We start from the raw sequence: 19401 nt of genomic DNA, 5'->3' as shown, positions 1-19401 counted from the left end.
AAACAAAATAGGAAAAATTCTGTGAAGAAGAATATGTGAACGTTTGCTCTCTTTTAGTTATACATTATATATAATTTATTTTCTGTCGAATATTTATTTTAAATAAAAGAATGGAGCATTTGTAACATTTACTCCAAATAGTATAAATAATTAATAGTTTTGTACATAAATAAAAAAATTGTACTCATATAATTATTTATTAAATGATTCTGACATTCAATTTTAATCGTGTACATAACTGTTTGACTTGTAAATATTGAAAATTATTTAATTGAATTATATTATTAAAATTATTTAATTGAATTATATTAAAACAAGAAGATACAAAATAATGTATCATATATTCGAAAATTATGAATAAAAATTATACAAAAATTACTTTAAAAATTCATGTATCTACTCATAATGATTGAATAATATATTATACCATCTTTTGTTAATTTTAATGTATATATTTTTCATATACAATATTCAAGTAACACAAGACTGCAAAATGCAATGCTTGAATAAAATGCCATCCTTTGGGGATGATACACTATCTGCCTGTATTCAGGCTGAAGTCAAAAATATGGATATTACTAATGATTGTAATGATGCAGATAAATGTTTCAAAGATGATGATACATTTCTCTCTAAAGTAACAAATATATCAAATAATATCAATAAAGATATTGAAATCAAAGGAAAGTCACATAGTTCTACTAACAGGAAACGTACTTCGAGTCAAAATAATTTAAAATGTAAAGAACTTAAAAGAGATAATGTTTTAAAATCAAAACTTGTTAGCAGGACTAATGTAAAGAAATCAAAATCAAAAAATATTACTTCCTCAAAGGAAAATCATGATTCATATAGAATTAGTAAAGAAAATGCTAATGTAAATGTGAATTATATAAATAATATTTCTTCAAATACAAGTATATTGCCAAAACAATATAATAAATCTGAATCATCAACCTTGCATGCTGATAATAGTAATGAAAAAAGTAATGTTGCAAATACTATTACGATTGATACAAGCAATGTAAAATTATCTGATAGTAATATTCTTGTAAGTAATAAAGAAAAATCTTCCAAATTAAATGCTTCTATCTCTATTATTCCTACCCAAGAACGAAATAAATTAGCTTCTTGGGGTCTACCACCAAATATTCTTCAGGTAAATTTGTATTTCTAATAGACTTATACTAATTTCAAAATAGTTAGTTCTATCCATTTCTTAAATTTCAATTACGACACTAACTAAGAGTTTATTTTTATATGTTACAGAAATATGAAGCACGAGGAGTAATTACTATGTTTGATTGGCAAACTGAATGTTTATCAAATCACAAGATCATCGAAGAAAACCGTAATCTTGTATATTCTGCTCCAACATCAGCTGGAAAAACATTGGTAGCAGAAATTCTTATGATAAAGACAGTATTAGAAAGGAGAAAAAAAGTGATTTTTATCTTACCATTTGTTTCTGTTGTTAGAGAAAAAATGTATTATTTTCAAGTAAGATCTTTTCAGTCTATGAGTAAATAATTTAAGAATGTTATATATGTCTTATGTGTTAAACTGTAATTTTTTAGGACTTATTATCTGATAGTGGTGTTCGAGTAGAAGGTTTTATGGGTGGTGTTATGCCTGCTGGAGGATTTGCAGCAACTCATATTGCAATAGCAACTATCGAAAAAGCAAATTCATTAGTAAATCATCTAATGGAAGAAAATGAATTAATCAACTTAGGCTCAGTAATCATAGATGAATTACATCTTGTTGGTGATCCAAATCGCGGATATCTTCTCGAATTACTTCTGACTAAATTAAAATATATGACTTTTAGGTAATTGGAATACGTTTATTTCTATGTGATGTAAGAAAAATATAATCTACTATTGTAAATAAGTATAGAAATTAATATTCTATTTTGTTTCAGAAATGAAAATGTTAATATACAATTAATTGGTATGTCTGCTACGCTTCCAAATTTGTCCATTTTAGCTAAGTGGTTGGATGCAGAATTGTATAAAACAGAATTCAGACCAATACCATTAAATGAACAATGCAAGGTATTTCACAGATTACAAAATTGTAATACGTTTATAGTTTGAAATTTTTAATACAAATCCTTATATGCTTTTAGATAGGTAGAAGTATATATGATAATAAATTATGTCTTATACGAAACTTAACACCAATGCCAGAATTAACTATGGACTCAGATGATATTCTTCACCTGTGTATTGAGACAATATCTGATGGACATAGTGTATTAATCTTTTGTTCTACAAAAAATTGGTGTGAGAAACTAGCTGAACAAATTGCTGCTGCATTTTGTAAACTAGGTATATTTAATAATATTAAATTTTTTAATTTTTAATTTTAGCTTATAATTGCAAAATTCATAACATTCATAATAATAATTCATAATCAATTTTTTTAGGTCGAGAAAATACGAAACTAGGTAAAACTTTAAGGCAGCAATTAGATACTGCATTAATTTCTGAAACATTGGAGCAACTAAAACGTAGTCCTACAGGTTTAGATAACATATTAAAGAACACAGTTTCTTTTGGGACAGCTTTTCATCATGCTGGTCTTACCATGGATGAACGTGATATTATAGAAGGATCTTTCAGGTTTTTAATTCACGTATCTTCCATCTTATATAAATATTTAGAAAAACTAATTACATGTTAAATTATTTCAGATCTGGGTCTTTAAGAGTTCTTGTTGCCACATCAACTTTAAGTAGTGGAGTAAATTTACCTGCTAGGCGAGTGATTATTAGATCTCCAAAATTTGCTGGAAAATTACTAGATAGCCTTACCTATCGACAAATGATAGGACGAGCAGGTAGAATGGGAAAGGATACAGCAGGTAAAGATAATAAGATAAGATAAAATGGAGTAAATCAATTTAGTTCAATGCATAAGTTAATGAAAGGGAATATAGACTCAGTTATATCCTCATAGGGGAAAGTATACTTATGTGTAATCCAACTGAACAAAAAGCAGCTGAGATATTGTTATCAGCTTCTTTGGAACCAATTGAATCCTGTCTTGAGGATTCAACACCTTTAATTCGAGCTCTTCTAGAAGCTATAGCTAGTGAGATCGTTCATACTCCGTTACATCTTGAATTGTACATTAAGTGTACCTTAGTAAGTTTGAGTGATGAGTACAACTCAAAAGGTACTTGGAACGATGCAATCAAATTTTTAGTAGATAATGAATTTTTATTGTAAGTATCATAAAAATAATTATTTTCAAGTTTTTCATCTATTAAATGATATTTTTATACTCCATATAATGTAATATTACATAGGTTACAAAAAACTGAAGATGGACATAGATGGGTGGCTACAGCTTTCGGTAAAGCATGTTTAGCAGCTTCTATTTCACCTAGAGACGGTTTGTTCTTACTTGAAGAACTTCAAAAAGCAAGACGATGCTTTGTGTTGGATACAGAATTACATGTGATATACCTAGTGACACCACTAAATTCTGGAAATCAAATTGGAAGTATCGATTGGATGACATTTTTAGAGTTATGGAGAATGCTGTCAGAAAGTGAACGTAGGGTTGGGCAACTTGTTGGTGTAGAAGAACGATTTTTAACATTAGCCGTTCAAGGCATCATACGACCGGGGAAATCGGTGAATTATTTTGTATTTGAACATTATATATTAACAATTGATATTAATGAGTGAATATATTTATTAATTATATTCACTAAATAATGTAAATTCCTATTTTCAGCTTAGTATACATAAGAGATTTTATACTGCATTAGCATTACATGATTTAGTTCGTGAAGTTCCTCTTACTGTAGTTTGTACAAAATATGGCTGTTGCCGTGGAGTTCTTCAAACTTTACAGCAATCTGCTTCTACATTTGCTGGTAATATTTCTTATTTATTATAAGAAAATATTTAATTGGATGATATTATAAATATTTTAAAATGGTCTTCAGGGATGATCACACAATTCTGTAAGCAATTGGGCTGGGGCTGTCTAGAATTACTAGTCTCACAATTTCAGACACGGTTACAGTTTGGTGTATGTAGAGAGTTATTAGATCTATTGCGTCTCCCAATGTTAAATGGACTACGTGCTAGAAGTCTTTACAAGCATGGAATCACATCTGTAGCAGAATTAGCTATTGCTAATGAACTTGATGTTGAACGTGCGCTTTATAAGGCACTTCCTTTTGAAAGGTACATTAGTAAAATATTTTATTGATTCAACAAGAGTCTATTATTATTGAAATCATATTTTAGTGAAAAAGAACAGGACGGTGAACACGAATCGGAAGCAGTAAAACGAAATAAAATGAGAACAGTATTTGTCACTGGAAAAGACGGTTTAACACCTCATGAAGCTGCAACAATGTTAGTTCACGAGGCGAGAACATTAGTACAGGTAAGTAACAGTTATAGTTTTAAAGATTGATATTTTTGAATGATTTTATACCTTAACCCCTTGCCATACTTTGACGAGTCTGCATCGTGATGAGAATTTTGAGCCAAACCTAAATATCACGAGTCTCACTCGTGGTCTTAATCTCGGCCCAAGTATGAATGTTTCGAATGGTGTCCTTTTTCTAAACAAGGGCGCTGCTATCTCGCTCGCACTCAGTCGCACGATATAATGTTTCAAGTTCCGACACTCTGTCTCCGTCGCTTCGGCTCCTTTCTCGACCATTCGGGCGCAATGATTGCGCCTTAAATGTTAAATGCTACGGTAAGAAGTTTCAATATCGCACTTCATTTGCAGAATGAACTGAAATTGCAAGATATGTCATGGAAACAGAATGATCAATTGGTCATTACAAACAAATCTAATAGCGAAATAAGTTTATATGAACAACGAGATAGATTTCAAGCAACAAAATGCACAAATGTAGAAATAAAACTTGAAACTACATACAGCAATTCTAAAAATAAAGATAATTTAAGCGAAATTGTCATTCAAAATAAATATGAAAAGAATTCATGTTCAATAATCAACGAGAGTATGAATAAGAATGTCAATTTTGTTAATGTAAAAGAAAGCTCATTAAATCACAAATCCGATAAAAATAAAAAATCTAAAATTGATGAAAATATTACAAAAAATATTAACGATCCTAAATGTAACTTAGAAAATAATACATTGCAAGAGACAAAGCATGATGACTTAAAACTTACTGATCAATTATTACAAATAGATATCCCTGAATTTTGTGATATTCTAGCCGAGGAGCTATCAACTAATTTCTTTGAAAGTAGTAGCCCTAAAATAACATCTGCTTCAAGACGAAATAGTGAATCATTACTCGATTTCGACGATAGGAAAAGAGACTGTACCCGAAATGTTACTATTAAACACTCCATTAATGAAGTCCAAAACATTCAGAATGTGAGTGATATACCCACCAAGAAAATAAGAATTTCGGACGAAACAAGCACTAAAGTATCAGCTTGCAGAAATACGATTACGCATTTATCTAGTTTTCAGAATGATATAAAAACAGAAGTTCTTTCAAGAAGTCCTAGTCTTTTTGATGATAGTTTAAATCTCGACACACAAATTTGTAATGTTCTTGAACAAAATATCGTTGATTCTCTACAATTCACAGAATTTGAAGAAACTAGATCAGCTGATCCCAAAGTAACAATACAGGACAAAAAAGATGTAAAATTACAAATCACTTCTAATACTAACAGCAATGAAACAGTCACAGAAAAGAATGTGAAAGATAAACATATAAATAAGAATTCTTCAAATTTACAAGTAAAACAGAGCACACTTTCGTGGAAAGATGATTCTTGGAATGAAACGAAAAAAATAATGGAGAAGTTAAATCAAACTAAAGATAAAAATAACCATAATATATCAGTTAAATATAACATCAAAGATGGAAAAAATGCAAATGTGCAACATTTTGTAGAAACCAATGAAATAAGTAGTTCGACGTTAGAGATAAAAAAGAAATGCGATATAAAATTTGAACGAGCTGTGGATGATTATATAAAAAAAGGACCACAGAAACGTTGGCCGAGTAATGTACAAGTTGCAAAATCACCTATTGCAAATGTCAGTGTGGTTTTTAGTAAAAACGGCGAAACATTGTTAGCTTCAAACAAATCAGATTCAGATGAAATTGTTATTGCTTCCCAAAATATAAATTCACCTGCTACAAGTAGCAAGTTACAAAGTAAACTAGATTCTGTAAGAAAACAGAAGTTGTATACTCAAAAAGTTTCCGATCGGACATTTGATGATAAGAATCATGCAACTACTGTTTCAGACAGAATAGAAATTGAAAAATGTAAAATCAAATCAAAATTAAATGAAATACTTATACAAAAAACATTAACTAGTAAAAATTCTAGTATAGACGGTGTAATTTCGAATTCAGACGAAGATACACCCATAAAATCGGAAAATTTTTTACAGAAGTCTACATTTAATTTAAAAAGCACTCAAAATAGTCCTAAAACGTGTGTAAAAACAAATGAACTTGCAGACACTGTAAATGAAACAACTAACTGGAATACATTAAATATTATAAAAGTTGGAAGTGATAGAGCCACATTTAATTTATTTAAGCGTGAAGTGATGCAGAAACGATATATTGCGTTAGCTTTAAATTGTGAATTGTATAATGATAAAACTAATAATATAGGCTCTAAGATCATTGGTCCTACTACTATTGAAAGAAAAAAGAGATCTAAAAAAATGGAAAATTATGTGCATGCAGAGAAAAAATTATGTGGTGCTGCTATTGCTTGGGAAAACAATATTGCATATTATATTTCTTTCTCTAATGAACGAGGTATTTAAAATTATGTTAATATTAATTTTTCTCCCTCTTAGTTTCTAACACTATAAATTTTCAGATTTAAAAATCCCAGGCAAAGATCAAATGAAACTATTAAAAGAATTGTTGGGTAACACATTTTTGTATGTAAAATGCTTTGCAACTAAAGAAATGTTTAAAACCTTGTATAAATGCTGTAGTATTACCGCAAGTTGCAAATTTTTAGACCCAAAAGTAGCAGGTTGGCTACATCATGGGAGCAGTCGTGAAAAAACATTTCACGAAATGGTAAGCAATATGTACAACTTCATTCTTATAAATAAATTTACATATTATATTAAATTATGTTATAATTGTACTATATTTAAATTAATACACAAAACAGGTGAAAGAATATTTTCCACAAGGATGTTTCATAGCTAAAAGAATAGGTACATGTTATGATGTAGGACCTGGATTGTATATTGAAAGTGAAATAGCAGGAGAGCTCAGAGCATCTGCAGAAGCTGTACTTACGTGGCATATAACAGATAAACTATTAGACAAGTTAGAACAACAGAGTCCAACATTACTATACACATTTAAAGGTAATAAATATAATGAATATGCTTCATTATTACTCTATCTCATATTCTTTTACATTTTTGAAACATTAAATATATTTTCAGATATTGAAATGAGGACAGTGACCTTACTAGCTTGCATGGAATTAACTGGTTTAGGTGTATCGTTAAAATCATTACAAGATTTGTCTTCCATCATCCATGAAGAGATGATGTCATTACAAGAACAAGCATATGCATTATGTGGAAGAAGATTTAATTTTTCCTCGTCTAAGCAAGTTGGAGAGGTTTGTAAATATATTAATTGTCATTCGCACAGTTGTTTGAATTTAATTGCTAAATTGTTAATTATATAGATTTTAGGCTTATACAAGGGGAAAAAAATTAGCGTTAATAAAGCTGTATTAGAGCAGTCTGATCATCCAGTATCTAATCTTGTTATGTCATGGCGTAAATTAAGTGCAACTCAATCTAAGGCATGTATAGATTAAACAAGTTTTTGATACAATTAAAAAATTGAAATTACATGTATAAGTAAACGCGAGGATTCTTTATGAAAAAATGTAGAATAAAATTTTTTCACCAGAAGCTTCGTTTCCAAGAATAGTAAATTTGCAAATTTATTTTATGTATGTGCCTGGTCAATTCCTAATTAAACATGTTCAAACTCTATTTTCTTGAAAATGAAGCTTTAAACAGGAAAATTATATTCCACATTTTTAACTTATTTTCACATGTATATAGAATAACTTTCTGCTAATTGTTTATTTATGCTCAGTCAATAATTAGCCAAGTTCAAACTTTTCAAAAATTAAAACTCGGACGAAAAAATGTAATTTTACTCTGTATATTAATGAAATAATTCAAAGTAAAATAATGAAATACATTTTTTAGATTATTTATCCAATATTGAATCTAGCTCAACACAGTTCTCGTATTCACGGTAATTGTATTACATCTACATTAACGGGTAGAGTTTCAATGCATGAACCAAATTTACAAAATGTGCCAAAGGATTTTAATTTTAAAGACAATAGCTTTACAATAAGTGTTCGAATGGCATTTATACCAGCAATAGGCAATGTTATGTTGTCAGCAGACTACTGTCAACTTGAATTGAGGATATTAGCTCATTTTTCAAGAGATATACTATTATGTGATATTATGCGGAAACCAGGTGATATTTTTAAGAACATTGCAGCCAATTGGAATCACATATCTGAAGATCAGGTAAATACTGTATAAATAATTTATATTGTTAAAAATAATTTTATTGACATGTATTGACACATTAAAAGGTTGATGATAAAATACGTCAGCATACAAAACAATTGTGCTATGGCATGATCTATGGCATGGGAGTGAAAACACTTGCTGAGAATTTATCAGTAGATGAAGTTAAAGCCAAAGAATTTTTAGAATCTTTTATGAATGCATACCCAGGTATATCTAAGTGGTTGACTAATGTATTGGACGAAGCACGTACAAATGGTTACATAACAACCATCCTGGAAAGACGTAGAATGTTTCCTGAATTGACAAGTACAAACCCGGTGGAAAAATGTAGGTGTTCTTAAATGTAGATTGGTTTCCATAACAAAATTTTTTGTTTAATTAGGATCAAATTAATGTAATTTTTTAAATCTCACAGTACAAGCAGAACGTCAAGCAGTGAATACTAAAGTTCAGGGTTCTGCAGCTGATATTGCTAAAAAAGCAATGGTGAATATCGAAGAAAGAATACGAGTCGAGTTTCCAATGGCTACAACCATTATGCCTAGTAGCAATCCTATTCGTAAATTGAGAAGTAACAGTAGAGAAGCACAACAAAGAGGTGGTTATCTAGTATTACAACTCCACGATGAACTTTTATATGAGGTCAGTAATAGCTTTGTATCAGTTTTTTATTTTGAGTGCTTGTATTTTACCATCTTTCATTCCTTTTCCTTATATTAGGTGAATATACACGATTTAAACCAAGTTGCAAAAATAGTAAAGGAATCAATGGAACAAGTATGTCAACTTGCAGTACCGTTGCCTGTGAAACTTAAAGTTGGACCAGCATGGGGGGATCTTTCTGAATATACTGTTTGCTAATCTACTAAGTTTTTCTATAAGGAAATATTTAGTATTGTCTAATTGTTTGAATTAAGTTTTTAAATAAAAATTTTTTTATATACACTTTTACTCGAAAAGGTAGTCAATCATGTTTCAATTTTTTTTCTGTAACTTATAATATTGTGCATTTTTGCATAGATTTATAGTAAGGTGAATTTTATGTACATATTTATTCTGTGTTTTATCATTTTTTTTTTTATATCGTAATATGAAACAATGAATTGTATATTTAAATGATATAAATAATTGTATATTTCAGAAGATTAAACCGGGATTTAAATAATAAGTTAATATTTACTGAACATGAATTTTCAAACAATTTTTTCTATTTGAATCATATTATATAAAGTATCAAAATTTATATGATACAAATTTATACAAAAAAGATTAGGATAGTAATTTTTATACTTTTACTTATTAATATCATTATTTTTGTAAAAATGTATAAGTGATTGTGTTGTATAATACCATTGAATTGTATAAGAAATAAAAGTCTTTGTTGTTCAACATTTTCTATTATTATACATAATAGTAATCTTGTATTATATCCTATATGTAACTTAAAAAAAATATTTCTTAAATTGTATCACAGGGAGGTGCAAGAGATTGATGTAACTTTGTTACTGCTGTTTGTACTATTTGTTGAAATGTTTCATCTTCATTGCTGGTAACTTCTAAATTTAATAAATCTATATGTGCTTTTTTTCCATCAACTGTTACATACAGCTTTTCTCCTTTAAAGATCTTAGGAACAGAGTCCTCCCCAAACATTTCTTGTAACATTTCTATCAAACATTCTTTAAAATGCATTCGATCCATTTTTGTAGGTGCTGGTAATACTTTGGGTGGCTGTTCCATCATCTCAGCTTGTAATATTGCAGTCAAAACAGAATCTGCGTACATATCATTTACAGGTGTTGCGATCCACTCCATAGTAACAATTTTTCCATCAATTGTGACATCAATATTTTTAAAAACACGTAATTTTTTATCGTCTACAACTTCCAAATTTCCGGCAATTTGAGTTAGAAGATGTTTTAATACTGGTAATGATGCTGAAAAATAAATGCTCTGTCTTTGAATAACTTGACTCATACTCATGTCCGTATATTTTGATAAATCGCAAGGTGCTAGCATATGATAGTTGAAGTTTCTTTTCACTAAAACCCCAGATAATGTCTGTCCTGGTTTTGGTGTTTCCATTGCTAATGTGCCCATTACTTTGGCAGTTTTTTCCCCCCTAAAGTATAATTCTACAGCAACAGTATTTCTTGGATTATGTATTTCCATTATTGTATTGGGATCATCTTCGTATTCTCTCTGCAATGCTGCTTTTAATCTACCCATTTCATTTTGTTCCCCATGCACAAGTACAACATGTGGTGGTTTTAAAATACGTATGAATTCTGAAGTTTGTTGATAATCTGTATGTGCTGAAAATGATATATAGTCAACAGACATTTTTAATGGTAACTTTTGTCCAGACATGGTTGTAATCTCTTCAGGTTCTGATAAAATAGTTTTTGCCAATGTTCCCTCTACACAGTAACCAGCAATTATAACTCCATTTTTTGCATCTGTACACCAAGATTCAAATAATTCCCTTGATAGTCCACTTTGCATCATACCAGGAGAAGCCATTACTACACATGGTCCAATATCTTCAAAATGATCAATTCCTTTTAAATTGGAGATATGTTTAAATACAAAAGGATTGTTAATAGCTATTTGCCTTCTAATTTTGTCGTTCATTGCATTTACATAAGTTTGATAAACAGCCATACACTTCTTCGCTAAAGAAGAAGCATAATAAATGGGAATTTCATGAAGTTCAGGATGTTGACTCCAATATTCATCCAAAATAAGGAGAAGTTCTTGTGCTCTACCTAATGCAAACACTGGTATTAAGCATCTTCCCCCTCTATTAACAATTTCATGAACTAAATTTGTAAATCTTCCTTCACGATCTTCTCTTTTTTCATGTATATGTGTGCCATAAGTAGATTCAGTAATTAAAACATCTGGATGAATATTTGGAATTTCAGCTGCCATCAAATGTCTATCTTCTTGTCGACTAAAATCCCCAGTATATAAAATTTTAACACCTGCTATTTCAATCATAAACATAGCAGCACCTAATACATGGCCGGCATTATAAGCCCAAAATTTGATTCCAAACACATCTTTTTCTTCGTGGAAATTGATAGTTTCTATTTTATCCATACTAGTTTCTAGATCAGATTCGGTATATAACATTTGTTCTGTCGCAATGTTACTAACTTTGATATAGTCGGACAAGAGCCAACGATATATAGCCTTAGTGGCATGTGTCATAAAACATCGTCCTTTAAAACTGGTTTTTTGTAAAAACCACGGTAAAGCTCCACAATGGTCCAAATGAAAATGAGAAATTAACAATAAATCTATCTCATCCGCTTCTACCAAGTCCACAAATGGTAATGCATCCATACCAGATAAGCCAGGATGTATACCACAATCTAACATAATCTTTTTGCCTTTAAATTCTAACATGATACACGATCTTCCTACTTCTTGGCCAGCTCCAAGTGGTCTGATCGATAATAAATCACTTTCTTCGGCCGGCACTTGTGTTTCTGGCTTTCTTTTCACGGACATTTTTTTATAATTTTGTGATTATCATCCAATCATAAAAATTATTCATAAATCACATTCTCATGTATAATTTGTTCCAATTATGTTACAAATGACACAGGTTTTTTCTTATGTTTATAGGCATTGTTTGTACAAACATATCTTATTGTTACGCCAGAAAGAAAAAATGAATCTTCAATGATCATATACTTAACTAAAAAGTAGCGCGATAATAGAGGTTAGAAAATTGTACTTCAGATTTAGTGATTAAAATATATGAAAGATATCTTCAATGAAATTAGTTAAACAAATCTAATCTTCTTCTCTGTTACTCGTATATTACAAACAAAATATCACGTTAATATTTAAATTAGTTTACTCCAACTTTTAAAACGTAAGTTATGTTATTGTGTACCTATAGAGCAATTCAGTACCCACTTACAAGCGCCACAATTATCATACACTACATGTGCAAGCGTAAGTATAAAACTTAATATAATTTTATTTATATGCACAATATGTACGTATTTCATTATTAACAAATATTTTAATTCTTACAACGGAAATGTAAATATGTAAACTTATACCTATATTAGTTTCTCTAAAAAATGAAATATATTTTATTTAACTTGATATTAAAGAAAGAAATAAAATTATACTCTTCGTTTGAATTATTGATAAATTTTAGTAGAAAAATAATTGGAAATTTCCACTCAATATATAAATATATTTATATATTTCTCCAAAAAAGATTATAGGTAGGAAATGTTTAATACATGTAAGATTAACTTTTAAAATTAGATATGTTAAGACTAAAGATTCTACACTATAAAGAATTATCTAAATTTCCGTTAATCATAAAACCACGATAGATTCTTAAACTAGGAATTTGGAAATTTTTCTATCTTCCGTCGTCTTTTCTTAAATTTAATACAACGATATAATGGCTTGAGCTTTGTAAAAATTTTAAATAGAATTTCAACCTCAAAATAGTATTTTTAGTTGGAACAGGCTTGGAATAACATCGGTTTTAATTAAATAAAAGCGTTACAAATTAAAGGCTAAGCTAGATTATACATGTAAAACTCGTACCTTAATCGCCAACTCGAATTTTTCATTTCCTTCCCGTACAAGCGTCTAATATCCATATGTATTTGATATCTCACGTTATAATACACAACTTTCGTAAACTATGTGCAAAAGCAGTTGTTTTAATTGTAAAAATAATATAGATATTTAACTTTTTATTCGAGATGAAAAATTACGCGCACTATTCAAAATTTCAACCGACGCTATCAAATTACAAATACTGTGTGCATGTTACTGTCGACAGGTGGTGTCTCTACGTTCTATTCAATTTTAACAAAGCGCGCGAAAATAAATTGTTTTATAACATATAATTTTATGTGTTACATTATTTGTATTATTATATTATTCTGCCCTTTTATTTGTAAGTTATATATCATCATTATGTCCTTGTGACGATATGTTTAGTCCAAAACCTAAATATTTCTCATTTTTATCATTTCATTCTCACTTGATTCAGAGATGATATAAAAAATTAAAATAAAAGCAGAAATATATAAGATAAAGAAGAATATAAAAAATCAAATACCAGATTAAACAAATTTTGTCGATATAGATTTTATATATAGAAAATTGGTTTGAAAAAGATAAATGTGACATTGCAGATACATATGGCTACATTATTATATGTACTTAAATTAATAAATTTGTAAATCTTCTAAATTATATATATATAAATCTAAATTATATATATATAAGGCAATAAAATTTATATCAACGATATTTAATGAATAATAGGTATTTATAAACATATCTTTTAGTTACCAAAAGTTATTAATTATTAGAAAGTAATTTAGTTTAATGTTGAAAGATGGCGCTTTTACGAGTACTGTCTGGATGAAAACGCGCCAGATTAGATTACAATAAAATCTAAAATATTTGTAACATTCACGAAGATCATATCACGTAGAAGTATTATATATCTTTATTTTCATATATTTGATATTATGATATTATGATATACTCGATATTTGGTCTGTGATCAAACAATCGTAACCTTGCGCGGAGATTTATATTTTTATTTCTATCAGCTGTCGATCGCGTAGGTATTTAACAAAGTGGTACCATAGATTATGCTAGTAGTTTAACGGATTATTACTCGTGACAACGTAATTCCAAGATAATTGGCAAACAGTTCTAACTGTATCTATCTACTAACGGTATCTAAGTGCGTTGTGTCTTCAAGAGTAAAGTTCACGATTTAATATGAGTACGTAAAACATAAATACGTCATTAAAGTACTTACAGTGCCGTATTATCGTCTATTTTGCGTTATACATAGCTCAACATTTGATTATATAATTTTAACATTTGATTACATAATGTTGACTGGTAGAAACTCTAGGTCGCACCAGGATATGTGTATAGTGCTATCAAACGTAGCTCGATTTCTACCGCCGCAAATTAATTCAAACATTACGATATCTTCGAAACATAAAAATATTATATTCGAAATATAAAATAACTGGTTTTTATTTTAGTTTTTTATCTTTACGAAAAGCTTACATGTTTCTTAGGAATTTGTCAATTTTCTTAGAAGGAAACTTACAAAGGATATAATCTAACGACTACACTGTATACTGCTCTATATACATTTCGCAGTTATCATTCTTGTTTATCCATTTTTCTCCATAGTGTACGTATATTTAAAACTACTTGAAAAATTTGAGAAAAACTTTTAAGAATTTATTCTAGATGCATAAATGATAACGACACCTGATCTTATTTATTGACGCTAAGATAGATAAAAATATTATCTTTATTCGAATGTCTAAATTCTGAATTGATTTCGTCATTCGCGTATTCTTGATTTGCTTATTTCTCCTTTGCGATTAGCGTCTGAAACTATTTAATTAAAATTTGAAAAGAGAAACAATAAAGACGTATCTTTATCCAAATATATAATATCATCCATGTATTTTTTATTATGTTTGCAATTTAAAAACGAATTAAACTCTTTTCCTAATAGACAAACTTTCTTACTACTTTACAAATATCGACAGATGCAAATATAAGTTTAGATTCCGATTAAGAACGTTATTAGATGCTACTTCAAGGAATGATCGGACATGATATATTAATTGTAAATTTAAAAAATGTTAAATAATTGTTTGTTAAATAATTGACCTTTTTATGTATGTATTTTGTTATAATTCAACAAGTTGAACTTGTAGTGCAAGTTGAAATAGCAGTACACGCGAAGGAACCGAGGTGCTAAAGGTCATGAGTATATGCTAGTCCAGTGTCGCTTCAGTTTAAAATAGCGTATACAGTTACGATTCTACGGCCAAACGGTTCAAGCACACAGTTATTTTAAAGCTTCTATCTTACAGACTTATTCTTTTCTCCGCCTATGTCTCGCATAAAATTAGTCCTAACGATAATTATTCTTCTGGTAGGTTTACTTTGCCAAGTAACAGATGGGGAATTTAGCCTGGAATTGGTTCAAGTAGTAAGTATTCATTGTTTATTTCATTTCACTTTATCCATCTTTAGTTGTTTATTGTCCTAATAATTCTTCGGATTATTAATTAAGCCGAGATTTCTCTAAATTACATTTTAAAATTTATATATTTTAAAGCTGTTTACTTTGTAATTACAATTTATCAATAGTGATTCGATAACGAATTATGTCTTAAGTTATCATATTAACCACGAAAATGTAACATTCAATAACAACAGCGAATAGTTAATAATACAATTGGTAGTAGAAAAATTAAGAAAATATCTCGATATGTATTATTCGTAATTCTTGGAATTTCCCCAGTTATTTAGACATGGAGATAGAACACCACGTGAAAAAGAAATATCGCCAGTCGATTATCATAACATATCAATTTATGAACCGTGGGGTCTTGCTCAGCTGACGAACGTAAGTAACAATTGCGAACGTTACACGATAAAATAAAAATGTCAGTGTTATAATAAATAAACTGTTTTCAGGAAGGAAAGATGAGGGAATATCGGATCGGAACGATGTTGAAAGAACGTTACGGTAAATTCTTGGGAGATATTTATCGTCCTAGCGATGTTTATGCGTACAGTACGGATCACGACCGAACGAAAATGTCTCTTCAATTGGTGTTGGCTGGACTCTATCATCCAAATCCATTGCAAACGTGGAATCAAAATTTATCGTGGATGCCTATACCGATTTATTATATGCCAGAGAAAATCGATAATATGCTGAAACCAGATCTTTCTCCATTGTAAGCGTTTAAGACATTTTCCTGTTGTTTTATCATATATCGACGAAAGAGACGCAAATTTAAAAAGAACAATAGAGAAAACGAACACTGACGAACGAACAGACAATTTGAAATACTAAAAGAAAGCGAAACGTATGCTCTGGAAATGAAAATATTAGAGTGAAGATGTTTTGTTTACAGATATATGAAGGCTGTAAACGAAGTTAGAAATACGGAAGAGATTCTTCGAAAACTACAATCTTATAAAGATCTATTCAAGCTACTTAACGAAAAGACTGGTCTGAATATAACGACAACGCATATGGCATATGAAGTATACAACCAACTTGTAGCAAAGGTATGAGCAATTATTTATTATAATCTGAGATTATAAAATTATTACCTTTTGAGTAATACCTGGTAACGATTATAACGAAAATGATTTGAAACTCAGAAATAGAAACGTATAATACAGTTGATAAATTTTAATAATTTAGATTTGAAAAAATCGGGCAGGATGTATGTATATTAAAATAATTTTGCAGGAAACCATGAATCATTTATTGCCAGAATGGTATACCGACGAAGTTTCCAAAAAGCTACAAGATATCGTGAAGATAGAATACGAAATTCGTTCCTACACGCCGCTTTTGAAACGATTGAACGGCGGTATGATTATCAAAAGATTCATTGACAATATTCGAATAAACGAGAAACGCGATAGACCAAGAAAGATTTACTTGTATAGCGGGCATGAAGTAAATATCGCTGCTGTTGTAAGAGCACTCAACCTAACCGAGCCTGAGATACCGCCTTACGGATCTGCGATTATATTTGAGAAACTGAAGGATCTAAATAACAAGGTCTACGTCAGGGTAATTACGTTTGATAATTTATCAATATACTACGTATATAATTGAATTAATTTATTCAACGGGCTAAGACAAAATTGGTATTATTATCAAGTATAATAATACCAATGCGTTAACTTAGTTAACGATAAAATCGATAAAGTTGCCGATTAATATATATTCGTACGAAAATGAAAGGATATTAATTCCTAGTAATTAAAAGTTACGAAACGTAACTAATGTAACTAGTAACTAAAGTAACTAAAGTAACGAAACGTAACTATGTGGAATTATGGTTGGCAACAAAACACGAGGTAGCAAAAACTATTTTATTCATAATTTAGTTGGTCGTTGCTCGCATATTAGACAATGTGTTCGTTTGTTTGGATGGGATAACGATTAATTCGTATTTTAATTTATTATTATTCAATTATATGTATTATCTTTTTCTTTTAGATGCTATTCTGGAACGGAGTTACGGACAAATTGAAAGTTTATAAAATTCCAGGATGCGAAGAAATTTGTCCAATTGAAGAATATTTAAATATCGTAAATGACTTGCTTCCATCGGACGAAGAAGTTAACCATAAATGGGATTATTTATCGAAAGAAGAGTTACAACAATTATACGTCGAAACGCTTAATGTTAATTAAACGTTGGTCATATTATAACAAAGATATAATTGCGACACGAAGTAACGCTTAATATATACGAAAGATAGAAATTTCTTTACAAACTATCGTAAACTTATGACGTAATATAGCAAGCTGATAACAACATGTACTTATAATATTAAGTATTTTCAAATTTTTCTTATGTTCAATGAATAACAATTTCAATTTTGTTTGTTTTATCACGCATACGTATCACGAACGCGAACTTTAAATTTTAGATACGTATTCGATTAATTTTTGAGAACTTGTTCATGACACATTTTATATCTTGACTCAAGTTAAAACTACAATTGCCGAATGTATTATGTACAACCGATGGTAATCTGCAGCTATTATCTTAGTCGATGATTACAGTCAACGCCATTTTACCTTTTACCGACGCACGATATAATTATTTATGGTAAGTTATCTTTGCCGATATTTAACGAAATAATTTTAATCGACCATCGATGACAAAAAAATTTATCGATCGTATGACCCTTTTTCTAATTTCTCCAAGCGATCGCAATATGTACATAGATACATATATTATATTCTAGTTTAGTTTCGTATATTCGTTGGACGCATAATTTCTAAATCGCTATAAAAATTAGCGCTCGATTGTTATAACATTCTTATATCTAAGATGTAGAATTCTTTTAATCAGAAAAAATATAATAATAACATGCTTTCATAATATGTATTATATAAAATGCTGAATTTAAAAACATTTCCTATTGATGTATGCCATTTGTATGCCATTTATTTGTATATGTTTAGATATACATATACAATATTGTTAAGAATACAAATATTATTTCATCCGATCTGCATGTCTTTTCTACTTGCTTGATTTGAACTTGATCGACGGTTTAATATATAGTACATAATTGATATTCATATTTTTAATACTATTATTAGTATTTTAAATTTAAGAACAATGACTTGTAAATTTATTCGAAAGGAATTTGTAATAAAAATTCTTTTTACGATATTCTATACGTATACAAAATGCTAATTGCGTGAAATGCATGTTAGTACACGTAGGAATAGTAAGTTTAAGTCATACAGTTCCAACTTATGTATTTACGTATCTCTGATCACTTTTCGCTTCACTTTATAACATATTAAGTATTACGCGAAAGTAAAATATGTATTAATATATATATATATACACATATAAATATTTCATTACCATCTTGTCATCCAGGCCTATTTCTATAAATTTGAAAACACGGTTTGTAACAGTTTAATAAAAATTATACGATCTAGTAGTATTATCCAGTATTATGGTAAAACCATACTATCAGTGATCATGTTCGATCGTATCTTTTACGTATACAAAACCATTCCTTCAAATAATGATTTTGTACTCGTCGCTTGATAAATATTTTCAACAAAACTTGCCATAGAGCGCGTATTTTTAAAACAATAATCAATACGTACTCCACGCAGTTTATACGCATACTTCCAATCGTGGCCGCTGTACGTGTTCCAATCGCTCGTCCGACGTTCGTTGACCGATCTCGCACC

General features: G+C 29.5%; 4 protein-coding genes across 9 annotated transcripts in view; 2 read left to right on the top strand and 2 right to left on the bottom strand.

Annotated features, from left to right (window-relative positions):
- Nucleotides 1–14611, bottom strand: part of LOC126921161 (uncharacterized) — a 238046-nt gene extending 223435 nt beyond the window's left edge. The window contains exon 1 of one of the 3 annotated variants that reach the window (XM_050732460.1): nucleotides 14422–14611. The gene's annotated coding sequence lies outside the window, so the exon portion shown is untranslated. Of the gene's footprint in view, nucleotides 1–4463; nucleotides 4715–13181; nucleotides 13447–14421 lie in introns of those variants that run through there. The other 2 variants (XM_050732456.1, XM_050732457.1) reach the window with 2 other exon arrangements.
- LOC126921151 (DNA polymerase theta) lies at nucleotides 295–9983 on the top strand. Of its 3 annotated transcripts, XM_050732419.1 has the most exons (22): nucleotides 295–1159; nucleotides 1270–1500; nucleotides 1578–1831; nucleotides 1925–2057; nucleotides 2132–2333; nucleotides 2432–2627; nucleotides 2699–2868; nucleotides 2964–3231; nucleotides 3316–3646; nucleotides 3750–3891; nucleotides 3964–4207; nucleotides 4271–4412; nucleotides 4767–6810; nucleotides 6875–7083; nucleotides 7181–7382; nucleotides 7464–7645; nucleotides 7715–7834; nucleotides 8253–8301; nucleotides 8458–8588; nucleotides 8657–8921; nucleotides 9010–9236; nucleotides 9315–9983. In XM_050732419.1, exons 1-22 carry the CDS (start codon nucleotides 446–448, stop codon nucleotides 9453–9455), a joined length of 6597 nt encoding a protein of 2198 aa, XP_050588376.1. In that variant the 5' UTR covers nucleotides 295–445; the 3' UTR covers nucleotides 9456–9983. The 3 variants fall into 3 exon arrangements, with proteins under 3 accessions (XP_050588376.1, XP_050588375.1, XP_050588377.1); XM_050732418.1 differs by having other exon boundaries at nucleotides 8253–8588; XM_050732420.1 differs by lacking the exons at nucleotides 295–1159; nucleotides 1270–1500; nucleotides 1578–1831 and having other exon boundaries at nucleotides 1962–2057; nucleotides 2136–2333; nucleotides 8253–8588.
- Nucleotides 9972–12549, bottom strand: LOC126921163 (cleavage and polyadenylation specificity factor 73). Its single transcript, XM_050732467.1, has one exon. The coding sequence runs from the start codon at nucleotides 12111–12113 to the stop codon at nucleotides 10053–10055; it is 2061 nt and encodes a 686-aa protein (XP_050588424.1). The 5' UTR covers nucleotides 12114–12549; the 3' UTR covers nucleotides 9972–10052.
- Nucleotides 14213–18862, top strand: LOC126921172 (venom acid phosphatase Acph-1-like). 2 transcript variants are annotated; one of them, XM_050732489.1, is made up of 7 exons: nucleotides 14213–14385; nucleotides 15575–15627; nucleotides 15943–16047; nucleotides 16119–16384; nucleotides 16565–16721; nucleotides 16909–17238; nucleotides 17671–18862. In XM_050732489.1, exons 1-7 carry the CDS (start codon nucleotides 14382–14384, stop codon nucleotides 17866–17868), a joined length of 1113 nt encoding a protein of 370 aa, XP_050588446.1. In that variant the 5' UTR covers nucleotides 14213–14381; the 3' UTR covers nucleotides 17869–18862. The 2 variants fall into 2 exon arrangements, with proteins under 2 accessions (XP_050588446.1, XP_050588445.1); XM_050732488.1 differs by lacking the exon at nucleotides 14213–14385 and having other exon boundaries at nucleotides 15408–15627.
- The last annotated feature ends 539 nt before the right edge of the window (nucleotides 18863–19401 follow it).

The sequence above is a fragment of the Bombus affinis genome, chromosome 10 (assembly GCF_024516045.1).
Source record: "Bombus affinis isolate iyBomAffi1 chromosome 10, iyBomAffi1.2, whole genome shotgun sequence".
NCBI lineage: Eukaryota > Metazoa > Arthropoda > Insecta > Hymenoptera > Apidae > Bombus > Bombus affinis.
The sequence above is the reverse complement of the archived record's forward strand: the minus strand, read 5'-3'. Positions and strand labels throughout refer to the sequence as shown.